The 21,000-nt window shown below is 38.5% G+C and overlaps 1 protein-coding gene across 2 annotated transcripts in view; it reads left to right on the top strand.

Annotated features, from left to right (window-relative positions):
• Positions 1-21,000, top strand: part of LOC126162362 (integrator complex subunit 13) — a 302,316-nt gene that overhangs the window by 261,016 nt on the left and 20,300 nt on the right. The window contains exon 13 of one of the 2 annotated variants that reach the window (XM_049918815.1): positions 2,748-2,979. The exons of the other annotated variant lie outside the window; for it this stretch is intronic. Within the exon in view, the coding sequence (XP_049774772.1) occupies positions 2,748-2,781 (34 nt within the window). The 3' untranslated portion in view covers positions 2,782-2,979. Of the gene's footprint in view, positions 1-2,747; positions 2,980-21,000 lie in introns of those variants that run through there. 2 annotated transcript variants of the gene reach the window in all.

Genomic DNA, 21,000 nt, shown 5'->3' on the forward strand with positions numbered 1-21,000 from the left:
ATGTGTTCTTTTTTCCATTTTCAGGAGTGTATTAACAGTATCAAAAAATGTAAACCTAAAGTATAATTCTTTTGTCACTCAAGTACTGCGTGATTATAATTAAACTCTCCCTATTTAATATGTTTTAACGTGGAACATAATTACTGTACAAGTACCAAACTTGATAGCTTTAATGTAAAGGACATGGAGAAGAAACATAATGCAGAATCATTCAATTGAAACACTTTTAATCTGCTGCTACGGTACATCATACTATTACATACCAGTATCATTTCTGCTACAAAAAGGGCTCAATATGGCACCCATCAGTAACCAGAAGAGTCTGAAAGTGCAGGATTGCATTCTGCACAGCAGAATGAAGCATGATTATAGGTATGCTGACTACCTTCCTTGATATGTTATGCTTCATATAAGCACTTGTGTGAATGTTCCTCTGGAAAACCATGTCCTTCAGGGATCAGGGATCAGGTGATCATGCCAGAAAAACATTTGGAAATTATCGGCTGATAATTCAATCACTTCCAAATGATTTTCAGAGAAGCAAATGAACGTCATGGGTGATGATTGGCGGGGCCCCATCTTGCATGAAAACTGTTGAGTTCAATATGTCTCTCTCCTGTAGGGCAGGTATGACATGCTGGTGAAGAATATCACAGTAATGCTGGCCAGTCACACTGCATATCTTTGGTCCTTGAGTGCTGACCTGTTGAAGAAAGAATGGGTCAATGATGAATGTAGCCATGAAGCCATACTATACGGTGACACGTTCACCATACAGAGGACTGGAGGTGAAGAGCCCTACACTCAGCAGTTCTGTGTGCTCACTTCACTCATCAGAGAAAAATGAGCTTCATCTGCCCATAGGATGGTCCAAGGCCAGCCCTTATCAACTTCAGTCCTTGCGAGAAAATGGAGAGTGAAGTGAGCATATCATTGTGCCTTTTGCGGGCAAGTGCTCTAGAGCACTTGCCCGTGATAGGCAAAGGTCCCGAGTTTGAGTCTCGGTCTGGCACACAGTTTTTAATCTGCCAGGAAGTTTCATATCAGCACACAATCCACTGCAGAGTGAAAATCTCATTCTGGAAGTAATAATAATGATTATAAAACATCCAACATTCCATGTAACACCTCCACACCGTTTTTTTCTGTCTTTTTTCCTTTTCTATAAATACTTTATAAATACTTATCCCCAAGCTATGCATAGCGCAACACTACCATCTCTTCCTCTTTCTGAGCTCAACATCTCACTCATTATAGAGGGATGCTGACTCAGCTTTCAGGATAGCAAATGGGAAGTTGTGGTACAGAAAATGGTCCAGAGAGCACTGGTGAGTGTGTGTGTGTGTGTGTGTGTGTGTGTGTGTGTGTGTGTGTGTGTGTGTAGTGAGGGAAGTGTTACGAAAAAATGTGTGTATAGTGTGTGCAGTGACTGATAAATATGAGTGAACAGTGTGGATTAAATTATTTAATAAGTTATTTGTAAAAAAAGTATTGTATACCAGGAGCAAATCTAATGATTGTCTCTAAGGTCTGTAAATGCATGTGTGTACGAATTAGATTATTTTAAATTGGTCTAAACTTGTAAATACTTTGGCATGTCCTGTATCCTTGTAAAAAGAGATCTATTGATGAATAAAGCTACGACTAGTACTACATTGTGGAGATAAGTCTGAAGCCATTGTTTCACAAAACTTTGTATACCAATGGCTTCTAATTTGTCTATCAAGATGTCATGTTGGACAGTATCAAAAACCTTCAAAACGTCCACATTTATTCCTATTGTATTGTTGTGTCTATCTAGTCGCATTGCAATATTTTCTATGACATGGGAAGTAGCTGATTCTGTACTCAATCCTTTGCGAAAACCATGTTGGTTTACAGACAAGAGATTGAATTTTTAATTCTATGTTTCATCACTGCCTCTATTATTTTTGAAAATACAGGTAACAAAGCTACTGGTCTATCAAACAATGGAAACTCCAGATAGCAATTTCAGCAATGTAGGAAGAGATAGATTGCTTCTTGCCATGAAGAACATAGGTCAAGTTACAAACAGGCATGATTAAAAGACACTCACATGTAACTTTTAGCCACAGCCTTCATCAGTAAAGACACACACACACACACACACACACACACACACACACACACACACACACACACACACACGACCACACGACCTCCAACTCTAGCATTTCAGGGCAGAGATGCTGGAGTTGGCAGTCATGTGTGGGTGCGTGCATGTTTCTCTCTTTGTGGATGAAGGCTGTGACCAAAAGTTATATGTGAATGTCTTTTAATCGCGCCTCTCTGCAACTTGGTTTGTCTTCTTCTTGGTAAGTAGGAATCAATCTCTTCCTACATTGTTGACAAAGTTACTGGTCTATTATTTCCCACTTCATATATATTTTCCTTTTTATACAGTGGTTTTATTTTTGAAAATTTTAAACTCTGGGGAAACACGCCTTCTGATAACGATATATTTATGACATGTGAGAGTTGTTCTGTAATGACATTAGCACATTTTCTTAGGACTGAAACAGGTACTTCATCAATCCCTGAAGACAATTTATTTCTCATTGTAAATACACATTGCTTGTAATTTAATTTTCAAATTCAATAGCAAAGCCCATATGTCATCTAAAAAAACCACAAAAATAGTTAATTCTGCAATAGCAATAAAAGAGTCACACTATAATTCACATTGTTATATGCACTACCATTTTTGAAAAATTTTTCTGTTGCAGAGATGGAACTGGAGATGTAGCATCAGTAACATAGACGAAGAAGTTTTTTCAAATTTTCTTAAAGTAAATTAAATAAATTTTGAGGTCAGAGGCAGACCAGTTACTGCAGGGAACTTTTTAACAACTTTAATGTTGCTCATTCTTTTTTATAAGTATGAGACTGAAGGATATTGTTTTCTGAACAGATGTTGAGAGCAGTAAGCAAAGTACCAAACAAATTTTTTGTAAAGTTGTTGTACAATTAAATTCTCAATCATGGACAATTTTTGTGATTGTAGAAGTTATTTGCATACAGTGTGATGTTGCCTTGCCTGAACCAGTTTCCAGTACTGTTTAAGTGTAGTTACAGAGTCACACTAAGTTTCTGAATAGTCCATAGCCTTTGAATGAGTGAAATAATCAGTAAGAGTGGCCATAAGAGAAGAAAAAGAGCTAAATAATGTACTTTGAATTACAGGTTCATCTCAGGCCTTTCAATTTTCTCAAATGTTTCTGTGAAAGTACATGCCTATCACCCTGAATGTAATTTTTTAATGTACTTTCAATATGGCTTTCACAAAATCATCTCATGAGAGGAAACCATACCTGATCTCATGACTTTAGAATTAGGTTATCGAGTTACATGTTACTTTGGTATTTGACACAGTATTGGAAATGATATGGTAGCATTAGTTTCATAGTTAAATTTGATTATATGCTGGCCATTTACTAACTAGTATTGTGCGACAGTAAAAAAACATTCCCTTTAATACCTGAAGCTCATGTTCTTTTCCCTTTATAAAATATATTTATCTAGTTTCTGTAGACATAAGAACAAATAAAACTGCTGATCTGTAGCTTGGAAGGTGTGTTATGAGATCTCTTAATTGTGTAGGTAGGTTAGAGAATTTAAAAAGAGACTTTTGTAGGATGGAGTAAGATATAATGGGAATTAATTAAATGGTTTGGCAAGAAGAAAAGAATCCTGGTCCAGTGATTACCAGCTTAACAACAAAAAATTCAGACAGGGATAATGTAGGATTAATTATGATTAAGAAATTTTAAATATGAATTAACCACTATGGACAGCATGGTTAACACATCATTGAACCAAGATAGACACAAAGCCATGATCCACCATCACGCACCATAGCACAAGTGTATATGCCTACTAGCAATGTGGATGATGGCACAATTGAAGAAATGTGTGACAAGATAAAGAAATTATTACTCATAGTACATTTCGAGTTGGTTGACACTTTTGACATTTGCCTCAATGGAGGGGATGTAAAGCCATTGGCCAAGTAACTACAATGGCAAGCCGATTTTCCCATGCTGCCTGCAGCAGTTGATAAAGCATCTCTGTTCTCACATTGAGGATAAACAGCACCATGTCATGTCATGCATTATATGTGTATCTATATTCATCAGCTATCATTATAAAATGGTGTTTTCTGGTGTTGAAGTGTTCTGCAGCCATCAGGTATTGTGAACAAGTGTTTTGTGTTGGCATTGCATTAATAATGTTTTGCAGCAAAATATACCTCTGAATTTGACTATAATAATAAATAACATACATACTCCTCTGTTGTGATGGATAAAGCTTCTTAAATGCAGTGTAGGAAAGCAGATATTTTACTCTGGGTAGAAAGAAATATTCCATTGGATAGAGTTGAACATAACGTGTATAAGGCAGAGTTCAGTGCTTATAGTGCTGTACAAGCCAACACAGCATGCTGTCAGGTTGGTGAATTAGCTAACACTATAGGGCACAGTTTAACGAGGCTTTATTTGTATCATGCTCATTTAAATCTGGAAGAGAATATATGGGCCTAGTTGAAAAGTGATGTGGCAAGGAACAACAAGAAATAAATAATCATATGAAAAATACTCTCCCCTTTGAATGCTATCATTTGCCAAACTCTTGTTTTGATATCTCAGACTGTTTATGAGATGAGAGGGATTTATGAATATTTCATCCTAGGTTTTTCACTCATGCATGTGTCCCCCAGCACACGATGGCAACTATGCTCCCCCCTCCACTCACTCCAGACTGAACTGTTAAAATTTGCAACTAATTTTAAATACACTATAAGGCAGAAAAAAATTTAATTCTGATGGGTGACTGGAAAAGAAAAACAAGAAAAAGTGGTAGGAGAACATGGACTGATGGAAAGGATTGAAAGAGGAAGCTACTAGATAAAATTTGTGCATAGAACTCAGTTTAATCATGGTGAAGTTTAATCATGGTGATCACTTGGCTTAAGAATCATAAAAAATGTTGTAGTAGACATGGCAGATACTTGGAGACACTGGAAGTTTCAGATAGATTACATAGTGGTAAGACAGAGAGCTCAAAACTAGATTTTAAATTGTAAAACTATATTAAAGGCAGGCAAGGACTATGACTGTAATGTATTGGTTATGAACAGAAGATTTAAACTGAAGAAATTGGTGGTGGGGAGGGGGGAGGCTAGGAAACTAAGGAGGTGACATGTTGATAAATACAAAGAACCAGAATTTGTTGTGAGTTTTAAAGGGGGAGCATTAGGCAGCAATCGACTGAAACTGGAGAAAGAAGTGCAAAAAAAGACAAACTGGTAGCTTTGATAAATGAAATAATGAAGGCAATAGAAGATAAAATGGCAAAATGACAAGTCTCAGTAGACATCCTTGGACAACACACAAGATTTTTACTTTAATAGATAAAAGCAGAAACATGCAGGAAATGAAACACATAGAAGGGTATACAAGCATAAAAAGTGAACTAACAGAGAGTACAAAATGGTAAAACAGGAATGGATATAGGAGAAAAGTAAAATTGTAGAAACATATATGCCTGTTAGAAACATAGATGTCACCTACAGGAAAATAAGACACATTTGAAGTAAAGAGAGGCACCTGTATTAGTACTGAGTGCTCAGCTGGCAAGCTAGTACTACGGAAAGAATGGAAATCTGAAAAGTAGAAGGTATGTATAAAAGTTCTGTGGCCAAACTAACTTGAAGATAATCTATCCTTACACTGGTATGAAAAACATAAGGATAAAAGTAACTTTAGCATGCTGTGTCACTGCCAAGTAACATTGCTCAATGAAAATTGGATCATAGGTAGGAAGAACTGCTACAATGTAGTGCAGAAGGTCACTGAAAGAAATATGCACTAATACAAATAGAAGTGCCACTTTTGTTCAAAGGCAATAATTACACTGAAGCCACCACAATTTGTTGTGGTCGCTTAGACATTACAAATCTGGGGCATGGTCATGGTCGTTAGTGCATATGGACATATTGCACCCCACATTTGAGTGGTGAGGTTAAAGCAGAAGAACGGGCAGGCTACTCCATTCGTGGAATATCCTCTTCTTCCAAGAGCCCTCCAGTTGCATTGTTCAAAGCAGTCACACATTGTGTTCCACAAAAATGAACTCAGGTAAATACACCCCTGAAAGACACATATTTCAGTGTCACAATAACCTTGACAGATGAGTGTAGCATGTTCAAAGATTTTGAGATCAATGCACCCATGCAACATTATTCCTCCCTTCTTTATAACATCTGGACCACTAAAACACACCATGTTTGATAATGTTCTGGGTGCATTATGTGTTACATACTCTCACCATATGAGATTACATTTGCATTTGTTATTCACACTGAAACTGTCCTCATCTGAAAGAGCACCAACCACATTCCTTGTTGGTCCAGTTCCTATGCTCGTGGCACCATTGCATCGGTGCTAGGAGATGTGTCGGTGTCAATTGAGAATAACATACTGGTCATCAAGCAAAGAGACCACTCCCATGCATTCACCATGCCATTGTGGATTTGTGATTGCATGCCTTACAGTCCTGTTACATGTAGCAGGTATCTGTTGCTGTAGATGATCACGGTACACCATTTCCTCTCTTTTAGGCAGCAGTGCCTGTGGTTCAGAATACTCCCCGTGCATGTGAAACAATGCTGTGAGCAATACCTAGTTCCTGGGATACACTCGTTAGACTTTATCCCTCTTTCAGTTTCCTAATGACTATTCCCCATATTTAGTCATCAAGACCTTGTCTCCAGGCCATGTTGTAATGTAAAACACCACTCTGGCGCACCCTAGCTACTTGCTGATTGACACGCAATATCTTTCCCGTTCCTTCAACTGCCTCTTGTTGTGGGGCCAGCCCCATTTGGCTCTATAGTTATACTGACCTCACACCATGATTTGTCAAGCATACTGTGCACGATTGGGAGACCTCTGGCAACATGCTTCTGCACTATCATTCACTTCCACAGAGTAAATGATATCCAACGTCACATTATCTAGCTCATCCTTAAATTTTGCTGAGCAGTGCATATAAGTTGTGTAGCTGCTTGGTTTCTTTCTCAATGTTCAGGCTTTTCTCAGGAAGTACTGCAGATATTTTGATACTATTTTCATTCGTAGAAAGACTGATTCAAGAGGGAGCTTTGTGAATATATTTTATAAGTGTTTTGTGAAAACTGACTGAAGTGTTGTTGTTGTGGTCCTCAGTCCTGAGACTGGTTTGATGCAGCTCCCCATGCTACTCTATCCTGTGCAAGTTTCTTCATCTCCCAGTACCTACTGCAACCTACATCCTTCTGAATCTGTTTAGTGTATTCATCTCTTGGTCTCCCTCCACAATTTTTACCCTCCACGCTGCCCTACAATACTAAATTGGTGATCCCTTGATGCCTCAGAACATGTCCTATCAACCGATCCCTTCTTCTAGTCAAGTTGTGCCACAAACTTCTCTTCTCCCCAATCCTATTCAATACCTCCTTATCAGTTATGTGATCTACCCATCTAATCTTCAGCATTCTTCTGTAGCACCACATTTCGAAAGCTTCTACTCTGTTCTTGTCCAAACTAGTTATCATCCATGTTTCACTTCCATACATGGCTACACTCCATGCAAATACTTTCAGAAACGACTTCCTGACACTTAAATCTTTACTCGATGTTAACAAATTTCTCTTCTTCAGAAACGCTTTCCTTGCCATTGCCAGTCTACATTTGATATCCTCTCTACTTCGACCATCATCAGTTATTTTGCTCCCCAAATAGCAAAACTCCTTTACTACTTTAAGTGTCTTCATTTCCTAATCTAATTCCCTCAGCATCACCCGACTTAATCTGACTGCATTCCATTATCCTCGTTTTGCTTTTGTTGATGTTCATCTTACACCCTCCTTTCATGACACTGTCCATTCTGATCAACTGCTCTTACAAGTCCTTTGCTGTCTCTGACAGAATTACAATGTCATCGGTGAACCTCAAAGTTTTTATTTCTTCTCCATAGATTTTAATACCTACTCCGAATTTTTCTTTTGTTTCCTTCACTGCTTGCTCAATATACAGATTGAATAACATCGGGGAGAGGCTACAACCCTGTCTCACTCCCTTCCCAACCACTGCTTCCCTTTCATGTCCCTCAACTTTTATAACTGCCATCTGGTTTCTGTACAAATTGTAAATAGCCTTACGCTCCCTGTATTTTACCCCTGCCACCTTCAGAATTTGAAAGAGAGTATTCCAGCCAACATTGTCAAAAGCTTTCTCTAAGTCTACAAATGCTAGAAACGTTATGTGATCTACCCATCTAATCTTCAGCATTCTTCTGTAGCACCACATTTCGAAAGCTTCTACTCTGTTCTTGTCCAAACTAGTTATCATCCATGTTTCACTTCCATACATGGCTACACTCCATGCAAATACTTTCAGAAACGACTTCCTGACACTTAAATCTTTACTCGATGTTAACAAATTTCTCTTCTTCAGAAACGCTTTCCTTGCCATTGCCAGTCTACATTTGATATCCTCTCTACTTCGACCATCATCAGTTATTTTGCTCCCCAAATAGCAAAACTCCTTTACTACTTTAAGTGTCTTCATTTCCTAATCTAATTCCCTCAGCATCACCCGACTTAATCTGACTGCATTCCATTATCCTCGTTTTGCTTTTGTTGATGTTCATCTTACACCCTCCTTTCATGACACTGTCCATTCTGATCAACTGCTCTTACAAGTCCTTTGCTGTCTCTGACAGAATTACAATGTCATCGGTGAACCTCAAAGTTTTTATTTCTTCTCCATAGATTTTAATACCTACTCCGAATTTTTCTTTTGTTTCCTTCACTGCTTGCTCAATATACAGATTGAATAACATCGGGGAGAGGCTACAACCCTGTCTCACTCCCTTCCCAACCACTGCTTCCCTTTCATGTCCCTCAACTTTTATAACTGCCATCTGGTTTCTGTACAAATTGTAAATAGCCTTACGCTCCCTGTATTTTACCCCTGCCACCTTCAGAATTTGAAAGAGAGTATTCCAGCCAACATTGTCAAAAGCTTTCTCTAAGTCTACAAATGCTAGAAACGTAGGTTTGCCTTTGCTTAATCTAGCTTCTCAGATAAGTCGTAGGGTCAGTATTGCCTCACGTGTTCCAATATTTCTATGGAATCCAAACTGATCTTCCCAAAGGTCAGCTTCTAGCAGTTTTCCCATTCGTCTGTAAAGAATTCGCGTTAGTATTTTGCATCCGTGACTTATTAAACACCTGCTTTCTTTGGGATTGGAATTATTATATTCTTCTTGAAGTCTGAGGGTATTTCGCCTGTCTCATACATCTTACTCACCAGATGGTAGAGTTTTTTCAGGACTGGCTCTCCCAAGGCCGTCAGTAGTTCTAATGGAATGTTGTCTACTCCCGGGCCCTTGTTTCGACTCAGGTCTTTCAGTGCTCTGTCAAACTCTTCACGCAGTATTGTATCTCGCATTTCATCTTCATCTACATCCTCTTCCATTTCCATAATATTGTCCTCAAGTACACTGCCCTTGTATAGACCCTCTATATACTCCTTCCACCTTTCTGCTTTCCCTTCTTTGCTTAGAACTGGGTTTCCATCTGAGCTCTTGATATTCATACAAGTGGTTCTCTTTTCTTCAAAGGTCTCTTTAATTTTCCTGTAGGCAGTATCTATCTTACCCCTAGTGAGATAAGCCTCTGCATCCTTACATTTGTCCTCTAGCCATCCCTGCTTAGTCATTTTGCACTTCCTGTCAATCTCACTTTTGAGACGTTTGTATTCCTTTTTGGCTGCTTCATTTACTGCATTTTTTATATTTTGTCCTTTCGTCAATTAAATTCAATATTTCTGCTGTTACGCAAGGATTTCTACTAGCCCTCGTCTTTTTACCTACTAGATCCTCTGATGTCATCACTACTTCATCTCTCAAAGCTACCCATTCGTCTTCTACTGTATTTCTTTCCCCCATTCCTGTCAATTGTTCCCTTATGCTCTCCCTGAAACTCTCTACAACCTCTGGTTTAGTCAGTTTATGCAGGTCCCATCTCCTTAAATTCCCACCTTTTTGCAGTTTCTTCAGTTTTACTGGCTGAAGTATAATGAATTCATTCTGGCTGAAGTATAATGAATTAAAATTCCTTGAAACTGTGAAATTGATGCCATCTATCGGTGAATGGGAGAATGCCTTGGGCTCAGCCAGACATATTATAGGCATTAGTCTGCCCAACTGCAGTGCTGGGGCTGCTTGAGCTTCTGGCATTGGGAGTCTGGCATGGGCTATTGCTTACTTCCCAATCCACCTGTGATGCATGGTATATCAGATATTAAGTTGATAAAAACAAATTTTTTGGTGTGCATTTAATTTTTTAAAGGTTGTGTGAAAGGAAATTTTAGAAAAATTCTTGCAGGAAGCATAGCTCATGTTGGAATGGTGCTGGAGTCAAGTGGCTGGCAAGTGACCATAGGTCATGCTGAACTCTGTTGCAGTCAGATAGAACATGTGATACTAGTCCTGCAGTACAGCAACCTGTAAGTGCCTTAGCTTGTGATGAACTGATGCTGCAGTTGGGTGGACTGGGCAGTGTGGTAACTTGCAGCACACTAACTTGCAGTTACCATCAGTGCCATGAGCTGTCACTCCAAATGCCAATTAAATATCAAACAGATAACATTTGTGCCTGCTGTGAACTTTCCTGCACTGTGCTGTTTAAATTGTTTAAATTATTTGAAAGTGATGATCTCCAGTTACCTAATGATGTTTTCTGAACTTAAATCATAATTGTCTCCAGTAGCTGAATAATAGTACAGCAACCACCACGAACTACAGCAGTGAAACCACATCAAAAGCTGCAGCAACAAATAAACCACAGTCAATATCAGAAACAAAACCACACAGCAGCAAACAAACCATTATCAATATCAGAAACAAAACCACCATCATCATCTGATACAGCACAGCCTTCACCAGCGACAGAAAAACCATCATCTACTGAAGCAAGGCAATCCTCATCACATGTTGTTGGAACTACAGATGCAGCAACATCATCTCGATCAACAGCAGAACCACCATAATCAGAGACAACAAGAGAGTCACAAGTGGTGGCTGCATCAGCATTGCCAGAATCAGGACTATCATCATCACATGAACAAGCAAGGGAAGAAGCAACAACAGAAGGACCAACAACATCAACAGAAGAAACAACAGCAGAAGAATCAATAGGAGCCACTCATAACTAGAGAAAAACTTCACCACCATGCCATCTTAAGGATTTTTTAGTAGAAACCGGGAGGAAAAAAACATTAAGATAGGTAATCTACAAAAAGTTGTGTCTGGCCAGTTTAGAGTAGACAATTTTGATGACATCAAATCTAGAATAGCAAATAATAAGCTTATTAGGAATTTGAATATTGGAGGTTTATCAATTAATCTGGTCAGTAAGCTTCATGACTTAGAAATATTTCTAGAGGGAACAAAATGGTCTGTAAAGTTTATTTGCTTAAGTGAACATTGGCTTAGAGATGAAAATATAAATTTATTGAACAAACTTACAGATTATGAAGTAGCAGCTAGCTTCTGTAGAGACAATGGACATGGTGGTTCATGTATTCTGATTCATTCATCAGTAAAATACCAAATTAAGCAAAATTTCAATAATTTAAATGAAGAATACACATTTGAGAGTTGCTGCATAGAACTTAAGGAATATAACATGCTGATATTCAGTATATATAGTACCCCTGGTTACTCAATCTCATGCAGTTTTCTGGTCAAATTTGAAAATTTGCTCCACCAACTCAAAACTGAAAAGTTGTGTAAAAAAAATTTGTTTGTGCTGATTTAAAATAGATGTGAGATAAAACGACAAATTTGCCTTTTAAGATGAAGGAGCTGATGTCCACACATGGTTTTATTCCAAAATTTGTAGAAATGACAAGGGTAACTGCTACATCAGCACCCTGCATAGATAGCATTGCTAGCAGCTTAAACTACAGAAAAATGTATAGTAAGCTTAGGGATCTCAGGCCACAATGCTCTATTGGTGCCATTACCCTGTGTTAGCCAAAAGCACACAAATAAGAATATAGGAAAATATAGAAATGTTTTTCAATAAAAGCAGCCTCATCTCATGGCCATTTACTGCTAAGTCCTCAGTAAATGAAAATTTCAATAACTTTCTGGAGGCCTTCTTGGTGGTGTTCAATGAATGTTTTCCTTTTATGACGATAAAAACTGACACACCTAGGAATGGTTCATGGATAACAAGGGGTATTCAGATTTCAAGCATGAGGAAAAGAGAACTTCATATGGAGGTGAAAGTCAATCAAGACTCTGAATTCTTAAATTGTGTAAGGAAATATAAAAAATCTTTGATAAAGTTGTCAGACAAGCCAAAAAATTGGCAAATAATAATTGCATTTAAAATGCTAAAAGTAAGTCTAAAGCAATATGGATTATTATAAAGAATGAAATTGGTATCACAAAAGGCAGACAATGGAAACTTGAACTGGTGGTTGAAGGTGAGACTGTTTGGGACCCTACACAAATCTTTGAACCGTTTAACAGCCACTTCATAAATCTATATAAAACTGATGAACTTTCACCACCAAACATGTATCCTGTTTCCAGTTTATGTAACCCCAGTAAATTTAAATTCACCCACATATCCTATTCTGAAGAAGCTGATATCATAATGTCCTTGAAGAATCTAAATTATGCAGGCTGGGACAAAATTCCTACAAAAACAATAAAGGCATTCACCCATAGTATTGCACATCCTCTGTCCCTTATAGTGAATCAATCTTTTGAGGAAGGATGTTTTCCTGATAGACTGAAGTATGTTGAAATACGACCCATTTACAAAAATGGCAAACGGCACACATGAAGAAGTGAGTAATTATCCACCTATCTCATTGTTATCAATATTTTCCAAAATATTTGAAAGAGCTGCATGTAACCAGATAGTTATCTATAATAATCTGCATAATATTGTCCAGAACAATCAGCATGGTTTCCAAAGAGGACACTGAAGGGGGGAGGGGGGGGGGGGGGTTGCAGAAAGCGTCTGCGAGTGGTTTGTGATCTGTGAGGATGAAGAACGAGCGACCCTCCATGTCAGAGCGGAAGTGTTTGACAGCCTCATAGACTCTATTGAAAGCGGAGTATTTCTTCTGAGATGTTGATAGTTTTTTAGAGAAGAAATGAAGAGGGGAAACCATGCCTGCCTTGCGTTGCTGTAGTACCCCTCCCACTGCGAAGTCACTGGCATCCATAGTGATGAACAACTTGGCCAAGGGGTCAGGGTGTGTGAGTGTCATGGTGTGAGGTACAGAAGTCTTTAATGCACTGAATGCCTCCAGCATAGGTGCAGTCCAGCGAACAGGTTTGAGTCCTGAAGTCTGTTTACCCAACAGTGAGATCTGTTAGCAGGGCCTGCACGGTAGCGGCAGAAGGCAGGTGACGACAGTAGTAATTTATTTTGCCCAGCAAATGTCGGAGTTCTTTGTAAGTGGCCGGGGGTGGCAGTGAAGTGATAGCATGCATGCGAGGTTTGGGTGCTGTATTCCATTGGTGGAGACAGTGTATCTCAAGAAAGTGATGACCTCGACACTGTTGGAGCTCCAGATCTCGAGGACCATGGATAAATCATTTTCTTGTTCCTCAGCTGACTTGCTGAAAATGAGTATGTCATCCAGATATGCAAAGCAATATTGGAACTGTCATAATATGGAGTCAATGAAATGCTGCCATGTTTGCGCTGCGTTTTTTAGGCCGAACGGCATGAAGTTGTATTGGAACAAATCAAGCAATGTGATAATAGCAGTTTTAGAGATGTCATCCAGCGCTACGGGAATCTTGTGGCAGGCATGTTTACAGACAATAACACTGAACACCTGATAACTTATGAGTGAAATCATTTATGTTAGGCATGGGGTAATTGTCCATGACAGGACGAGAGTTTAAACGTCTGTAGTCACTGCAAATTCTGAAAGAGCCATCATGTTTGAGGATGAGGTGGATCAGTGAAGACCAGTTGCTGTCTGACAGTAGCAGGTAACCTGCCTCCAAAAGTTTGTAAATTTGCTGCCGGGCTGCGCGCAACTTAATAGGCTTGAGGTGTCTAACCTTGTGCCTAACAGGAGGGCTGGCAGTGGTAACTATCTTGTGCGTCATTCCATCAGTGACGGAAGAAACTGAGAACTGCACACGAGACTGACCAAAGTCCTGACGCAAAGTTTTTGGATGGGTAGGGCGCGACGAGGCATAGCATAGCATGAAAGTCACATGTATAGTACATGAGTGCAGCTTGCGCTTGTTTGGAGAGGGTGGCTGCGCATGCAGCTTGGGGCATGGAGCGGGTCGGAATGCGCAGCAACCGTCTGCTGTCAACCTTGCACTTGCGCGAGAACTTGTACTGTGTGCACTTGTATGATAATTGTCGAAATATATGTATGCGCAGATATTAGTGGGGACTGTTTATTCCATATACTGCTATTCATATCCTGTTCCCATTCTGGTGAACCCGAAGTTTCTACGTCTTCCATGACTTCCACACCGGGTGTTGTAAATCAACAGGTTATGCACACGCCGCCATGGCCACCTCACCCAATGCTTTGTTCGAAGATTTGGAAGCCCAACTATGACCGCCGGGCCCCTTCAATCCTTCCCCAATGGCCAGCTCTTGATTACTCCACAGAGATTCGTGATCTCCAACCATGTTAACCTCAAACTTTGTTGTTCTACAAAGGTCAAGTGCTAACACCATTAACTCAAACAATGGAGTCGGGTTTCATGTCGCCGGACTGTGCTCGCCAACAGGTGAAGTGTAAAGTGGATAATATTCTGAACTGTGTACCTACCAATTGATTGGATAATGTTCAAAGCGATCTACATTCGCACAAATACTTTGACCCTTCAACGCGTCGCAACAACAGTTGCTGTCGAGTCGTATACAATGCCGCCATTTGTGCAAAACGCACCCGGCCACTATCAATTGTGACCTGTTCCAGTTTTGCCTCATTTGCAGACTACCAATGGACATTTTCATACGCAAAATTCTCCTTGCGCCCCCCCCCCCCCCCCCTCCCAGACTTGCTCAACTTTTTGACCATGTGGGTCCAAGTACATCTTTCAGCATTTTGCCTTCCACGGGCATCTTACCACACCAAAGTGATCTTCTGCTAGTTCCACTGGTAATTTATAGTCCAACCCCATGGGACGTGGTTTCAATGTGTGTGAAGAACTCACACTTTTGTCACATGAGTTACCAACCCACCACCTGCTGCTCCCCTCCGCCATCCCCCTCCGCAACCCCCCCCCCCCTCTCCCCCCTGCAATAAAAAAGGTTTCTCCAGCAGCTACAGAACACAGTGTGCTTGTAGCAAAAATTTAGAGTGAAACTAATAACACTGAAAATGTCAATAAAGTTCTCGAGTGATGTAAACTCCAAGGTAGAATTTAATACTAACTTTTAGATCTTCATCACTGCTTGCTACTGATGACCTGTTGTCTGCAGTATGTTGCTGTAACAAATTGGACCAATCTTGCCACATCATGGAAATCACCTATGAAAGTTGAGGTGTTGCAGTGAATTCCTTTATTGCCATGTATGTCGTGTGCAGCAATGAACAGTTGGCATTACTAACTGACTACATCTCGACTCTCTAAAAACTGGCTATGATCGGCATAATGACAGTGCTGTTGCATGTCTATTTATACTTTTAATAACAATCAGTAATATAGCTTAAGATGCAACTTTACAAAATTACTATAGAAAATTAATATGCTGAGATAAACTGTGGACAGCATAATTTAGGTACATTATTTCCTGATGAGTATGTGTAGGTAGTTTGTGAAATAAACAGTTAAGAAGCATGAAACAAGAAAATATATGGAAATTAACACTGTGAATTACATTTCATTAATTTATAACCAAAATATAAGTTGCGTCATTTTCCCAGCATAAGCTGGAGTTACAAATTAAATATGCTTTCAATTAATAGTAGCCACATATTTCATAGTTGTTAGGGCTGAAAATCAGTGTATGTCTACATTTCTAATAAAGGATTTCATAATTTCTCTTTAATTTCAAATAATGTTGCAAGTAATTAAGATTGCTGAACAATTATATAGAAAACTTTGGTGAAATAAATGCATACAATGTGAGCATAATATGAGTGAAATACAAATTCTAGTGAACACCAGCAGTCATTAAAGAATTTATGTAATTAGTGGCTTCAGTATTAAGAAAAAATATTCCTACTAATCACAGAGTCTTGATATAAAATTTACTTGAACCTGATGTAGCAATGAACTTTCTATTTGGCTTCCACCAGAACTTCTTTATTAACTGCTGTGTAATTCACATAATAATTAGTATCAAATTGCCATATTCAAATCTTTGACAATATTTTATATGCATATCTGAGGCTTAAATGTCTCTTCAGAGGGTGTTCTGTAACAGTCATCTACTCCTTGGGCAGAAACAAGAATGCAGTTTGTAATCTTACTCACCCACACATCACTATTAAATTCACTATCTTAGTACCTTCCCTATTTTCAAAGGTGTAAGATATACAAAATAATAACTTTTTACTTATATTCATTATCTCATTGTTGTTGTCCATGGCTCTAAGTCTTGTTGTGTCTAGGAGTACATTCTTGCTGCTGGAAATTTTTGTTTAACATTGTGGGTTCTTGTTGCACTAAATGACTGATGAAGATTTTTCTGTTGCTGTAAATATCCTTTTATTTTTACCCCATTCTTCTATACTACACTGACTTCACAATCTCCATTTTTATCACACCACAAATTACATTATTAGAGACAAGATTAGCAAAATATTTGTGTTTCATTCTGAGGCATGTCCACGACTATTTACTTTCTACAGTACTAACTATTCCACAGACTTACCAGAGCACAGAGTTTACATATTTTCTTCACAACAGAAGAAACATCACCAAGATATAACATTATTTTATAAATAAATACAGAAATAAATTTAATAATTTGCATTAGATTGTGCAATTAATAATATGAACTTTAGAAATGTCAGAAATTTTGTAATTTGATTATTCTTAAAAGTCTATGATATTGCTATTTGTATGACTGGATCTCAGACAACCACCTGAATTCCATCCACAACACCACTGCATGCACTCCTAGGGTGGTAAATTGCTTGCCATCATGACCACTAGCAGCCGAGCTCCACCACTCACCTCTCACCACCTCCTTACCATATACATCTTCCAACCCTACCCTCTACAACTGGGGACAGAAGTGGTTGCTGATATTTGCAGCTGGGTACAGGGCCACGTCTCCATCTGTAGGATACAGTAAGAAGACAGTAAGGTGAAACCAGAGAGAGCTATTTTTTTCTTATTTTTTACCCCCCTCCCTCACTAGTGTGAGTGTTACGTTGGGCCGTCAGGTCTTCTACCAAATGTTTAATTTTGTTTTCATACATAAAATGTGGCATCATGCTGGAGGTGTGTAAAAATGTATATCAGTTTGTGCCTGGTTAGTAGGTATGTCCACAACCAAAGCTACATTTTCATTTACCAATAACATTTTGGAATGCCTTGACAAGAAGACATTGCCTGTGGGCATATTTTGTGATCTGTCTAAGGCCTTTGATTGTGTCAGTCATAGAATACTTATAGAGAAAGCATGCCACTGTGGACTCTGAGGCAAATGGACAACTGGCTCAAATCCTATCTACAGGGCAGATAACAGAAAATAATGTTAGATGGTAACAATATGCAGATAGGAGGGGTAGAGGCCGACTGGGGAACAGTAAATTATGGAGTTCCACAAGGTTCTGTCCTTGGTCCCCTGCTATTTCTCATATATACCAATGGCCTACCTTTGTTCTCAAACAAAGTAAGCAACTTACAATGTTTGCATATGACGTATGTACTGTGATAGACAATAAGACATCCTCTGACCTAGAATTATATGCTAATCAATTACTTGAGGATGTTCTGAATTGGTTCACAGCAAATTCTGTATCAATAAACCTCAGCAAAACCAATTACATTCATTTCCATTCTGCTCCCAAAAGCCTGAAGGAGATAAACATTGCACATGAGAGCCAGCAGATACAGAGAGTAGATTTTTTGAAATTCTTGGGCTTACATATAGATAACAGGTTTAACTGGGAGCACCGCATTTACCAAACCCTGAAATGGCTTAGTTCAGCAACATTTGCCATCTGGCTACTCACCAAAACTGGAGATATTAATGTCTCAAAATCTGCTTACTTTGGCTATTTCTATTCACTTATGTGTTATGGAATAATCTTCTAGGGCAATTCACCGCTGTTGAAAAAAATCTTTACAAGTCAGAAAAAGGTTATCCAAATTTTGTGTGGAGTGCATCCAAGAACCTAATGTCACAACCGTTTTAAGCTAATAGGAATACTAACCACTACTTCACAATTTCTCTTTTTAGTAATGATATTCATGCTTCACAATCCTCCTCAATATGAAATGAATGAAACATACCATCATCATAAAGAAGGAAATGTGACACACATGGTGACCTGAAAAATTTGTCTCTGGTGCAAAAAAGATGTAAAATACACAAGCACAAAATTCTTCTAAGCACTTCCAAGTAATATTAAGTGTCTATGTTATTGGATAGAGATTCCATAACTCTGGAGTTGAAAACACAGGATGGGTACTCTGGAGGAGTTGTTGCAATCCTTGACAATTCAATTAGCTGAGCTGTGGGTAGCCAACACACATATTTTTAAGCAATTGAAGGCTATGAGAGAGGACAGGACTTCATCTCGTTTATCTGCTCTCAAAGTAGATTTAACTACCGTTGACTCAGCCAAGCTTATCTACAGTTTTATGGAGAAGTGAGAGAAAAGAAAGGACAAAAACTGGGCTAGACACAGGTGGAGATTGTTGACCAGTGGGTAAATTTCTTTAGGGGGCACACTGTTAATCCACGGGTATAATATGTCAGGAATAAGGAGATGATGGACAGGTTAAATAAGGGTAGTACTTTCTTGAAAGTAGACAGTCAGGAGGAAGAAGATAATGTTTGTAGTAGGAGATATTAAGACTGTGAAAGTTAAGGCAATCAATGTGGGATTACCAGCTTCAGTATCTTGCACAAATTCAAAGTCTGTGTTAGCTGTAGTACCAGACAAACAGAATGTGTGCTGTACAAAGATAAATGAGTGTGTCAATAACAACATGGGTGATAATGATTTAAGTGCAATGGTATCTACCCTAACAGACATTAACAGGTGTTGTAGACAGGCCAGGGAGCCTGGGTCAATTGCAATCCGGAGTGGCATGTACAGGAAAGTTCATGTGCCAATGATTTTTGTGTCATGCAGAATATAGCTGCAGATGGTAATTTTGTTGTAGGTTCTATGAAGGATTCACAGAAAGCTATTTTGATGTTTATTATATTTGCAAATGTTGTAGATAGTGAGTGGTACAGACACATTTAGTCATAACTAGTACACCACTTTCATCTCTGCCAGTGATGGTATATGCTCCCACAGAAGGGCAGAGTGGGTAAGAGCATAAACATGAAAAATGCTTCTAATATTTGTAATTGGGTTGAAAAGGCTAAATAATTTCAGGAAGGAGTATATGGGGATTGGGAAGTTTATGAAATTGATTATATTTGCAACGAAGTATGTACGAGAGGTAAGAGGAAGTGTAATAAGAAAAACTGATCTTTGGTGACAGACAGCAGAACTCAGTGAGGCATTGTTCCACTCGGGGGAAGCTGTTTCTAATGATGTACTGCTGCAAGGTTAAACCCATGTGAAGGGAAAACTAACCAAACTGAAAACACAGTCATTAAGACTCAATTCACATGACATTGTATCACAAGACATGAGGAATCATAGCATTACAAAAAGCCTGTAATTAACATGAAAGTAAGAGAGACTGTCTTAGTGTTTATAGGTAGTACCATATGTATTTATGTATGGGTACAGTTTTGGAGCAGAATGTGCTGAGAAAACTCATGGCAAACTTTTGCCGCACAAACAAATTACCAAAAGATTTCCCAAACATGTGAGCTATGAAACTACCAGAGTTAGTTAGTTAATTAGATACATATTCGATGGATCATTTTGCACAGTAAATCATAATGATGTGGAACAAGTCATTTTACATTCACGTCACAAATTAATTTGTATATCTGGTTAAATTTTTTTAAGTTTCTTATTTTTATTTATTCATTTATTTTTTAACAAAAAGAGGAAAAGATATATGGATATCTGTTAGTAATTCCTACCCACCATCTTTACACATTACAGAAACAGAAATTCATCTATGAAATAGGAGGAGTTGTAAAGGAGAGACACCCTCAGTGTTTTTTTTTTTTTTTTTTTTTTTTTTCAAATTTTACTCTGTTATCTGTCAGACGTTTCATATCGCTAGGTAAGTGATCAAAAATTTTTGTTGTAGAAATGCCAAGCAAGAGAGATCATTGGAATAGGGTCATATACTGTTAAAAATAAATTGTTAAGGGACTTTGTTGGGTCAAAAGAGTTTTGCAGTATTATTTTCAGTTTTTTATGTAGTAGCTCAATTGTAATAATAGATATATGTGAAAAACAAGGCAAGTTCAGGAGGCTAATAGTAGTTCAAGAATTACACATTACTGCAGAGCAGATGCTCCACCACATGCAGCAATCCCTGACTACTTGAACTCTTGGTGCAACAGTTGTCAGTTGACTGGGATAATTGTAGGAAATAATGATCAGTTAAGTAAGCAGCCAGTGACCATCGTGGTTCATGCTGGATTACTGTACAGAGAAATCAAAAAGTCTTGTACCTGAATATCAAATTATGAGATGTGTTGTCAAGATTTTTCCTGGAGTTATAGATGGTCTGTGATCTGGAGGACTGAATTTTCTGAAGCGGGAAGATGTATTGCACCACCATTCACCTTGATAATCAACTTTGTGGGGGATGTCA

This window comes from Schistocerca cancellata, chromosome 2 (assembly GCF_023864275.1).
Source record: "Schistocerca cancellata isolate TAMUIC-IGC-003103 chromosome 2, iqSchCanc2.1, whole genome shotgun sequence".
Classification (NCBI taxonomy): domain Eukaryota; kingdom Metazoa; phylum Arthropoda; class Insecta; order Orthoptera; family Acrididae; genus Schistocerca; species Schistocerca cancellata.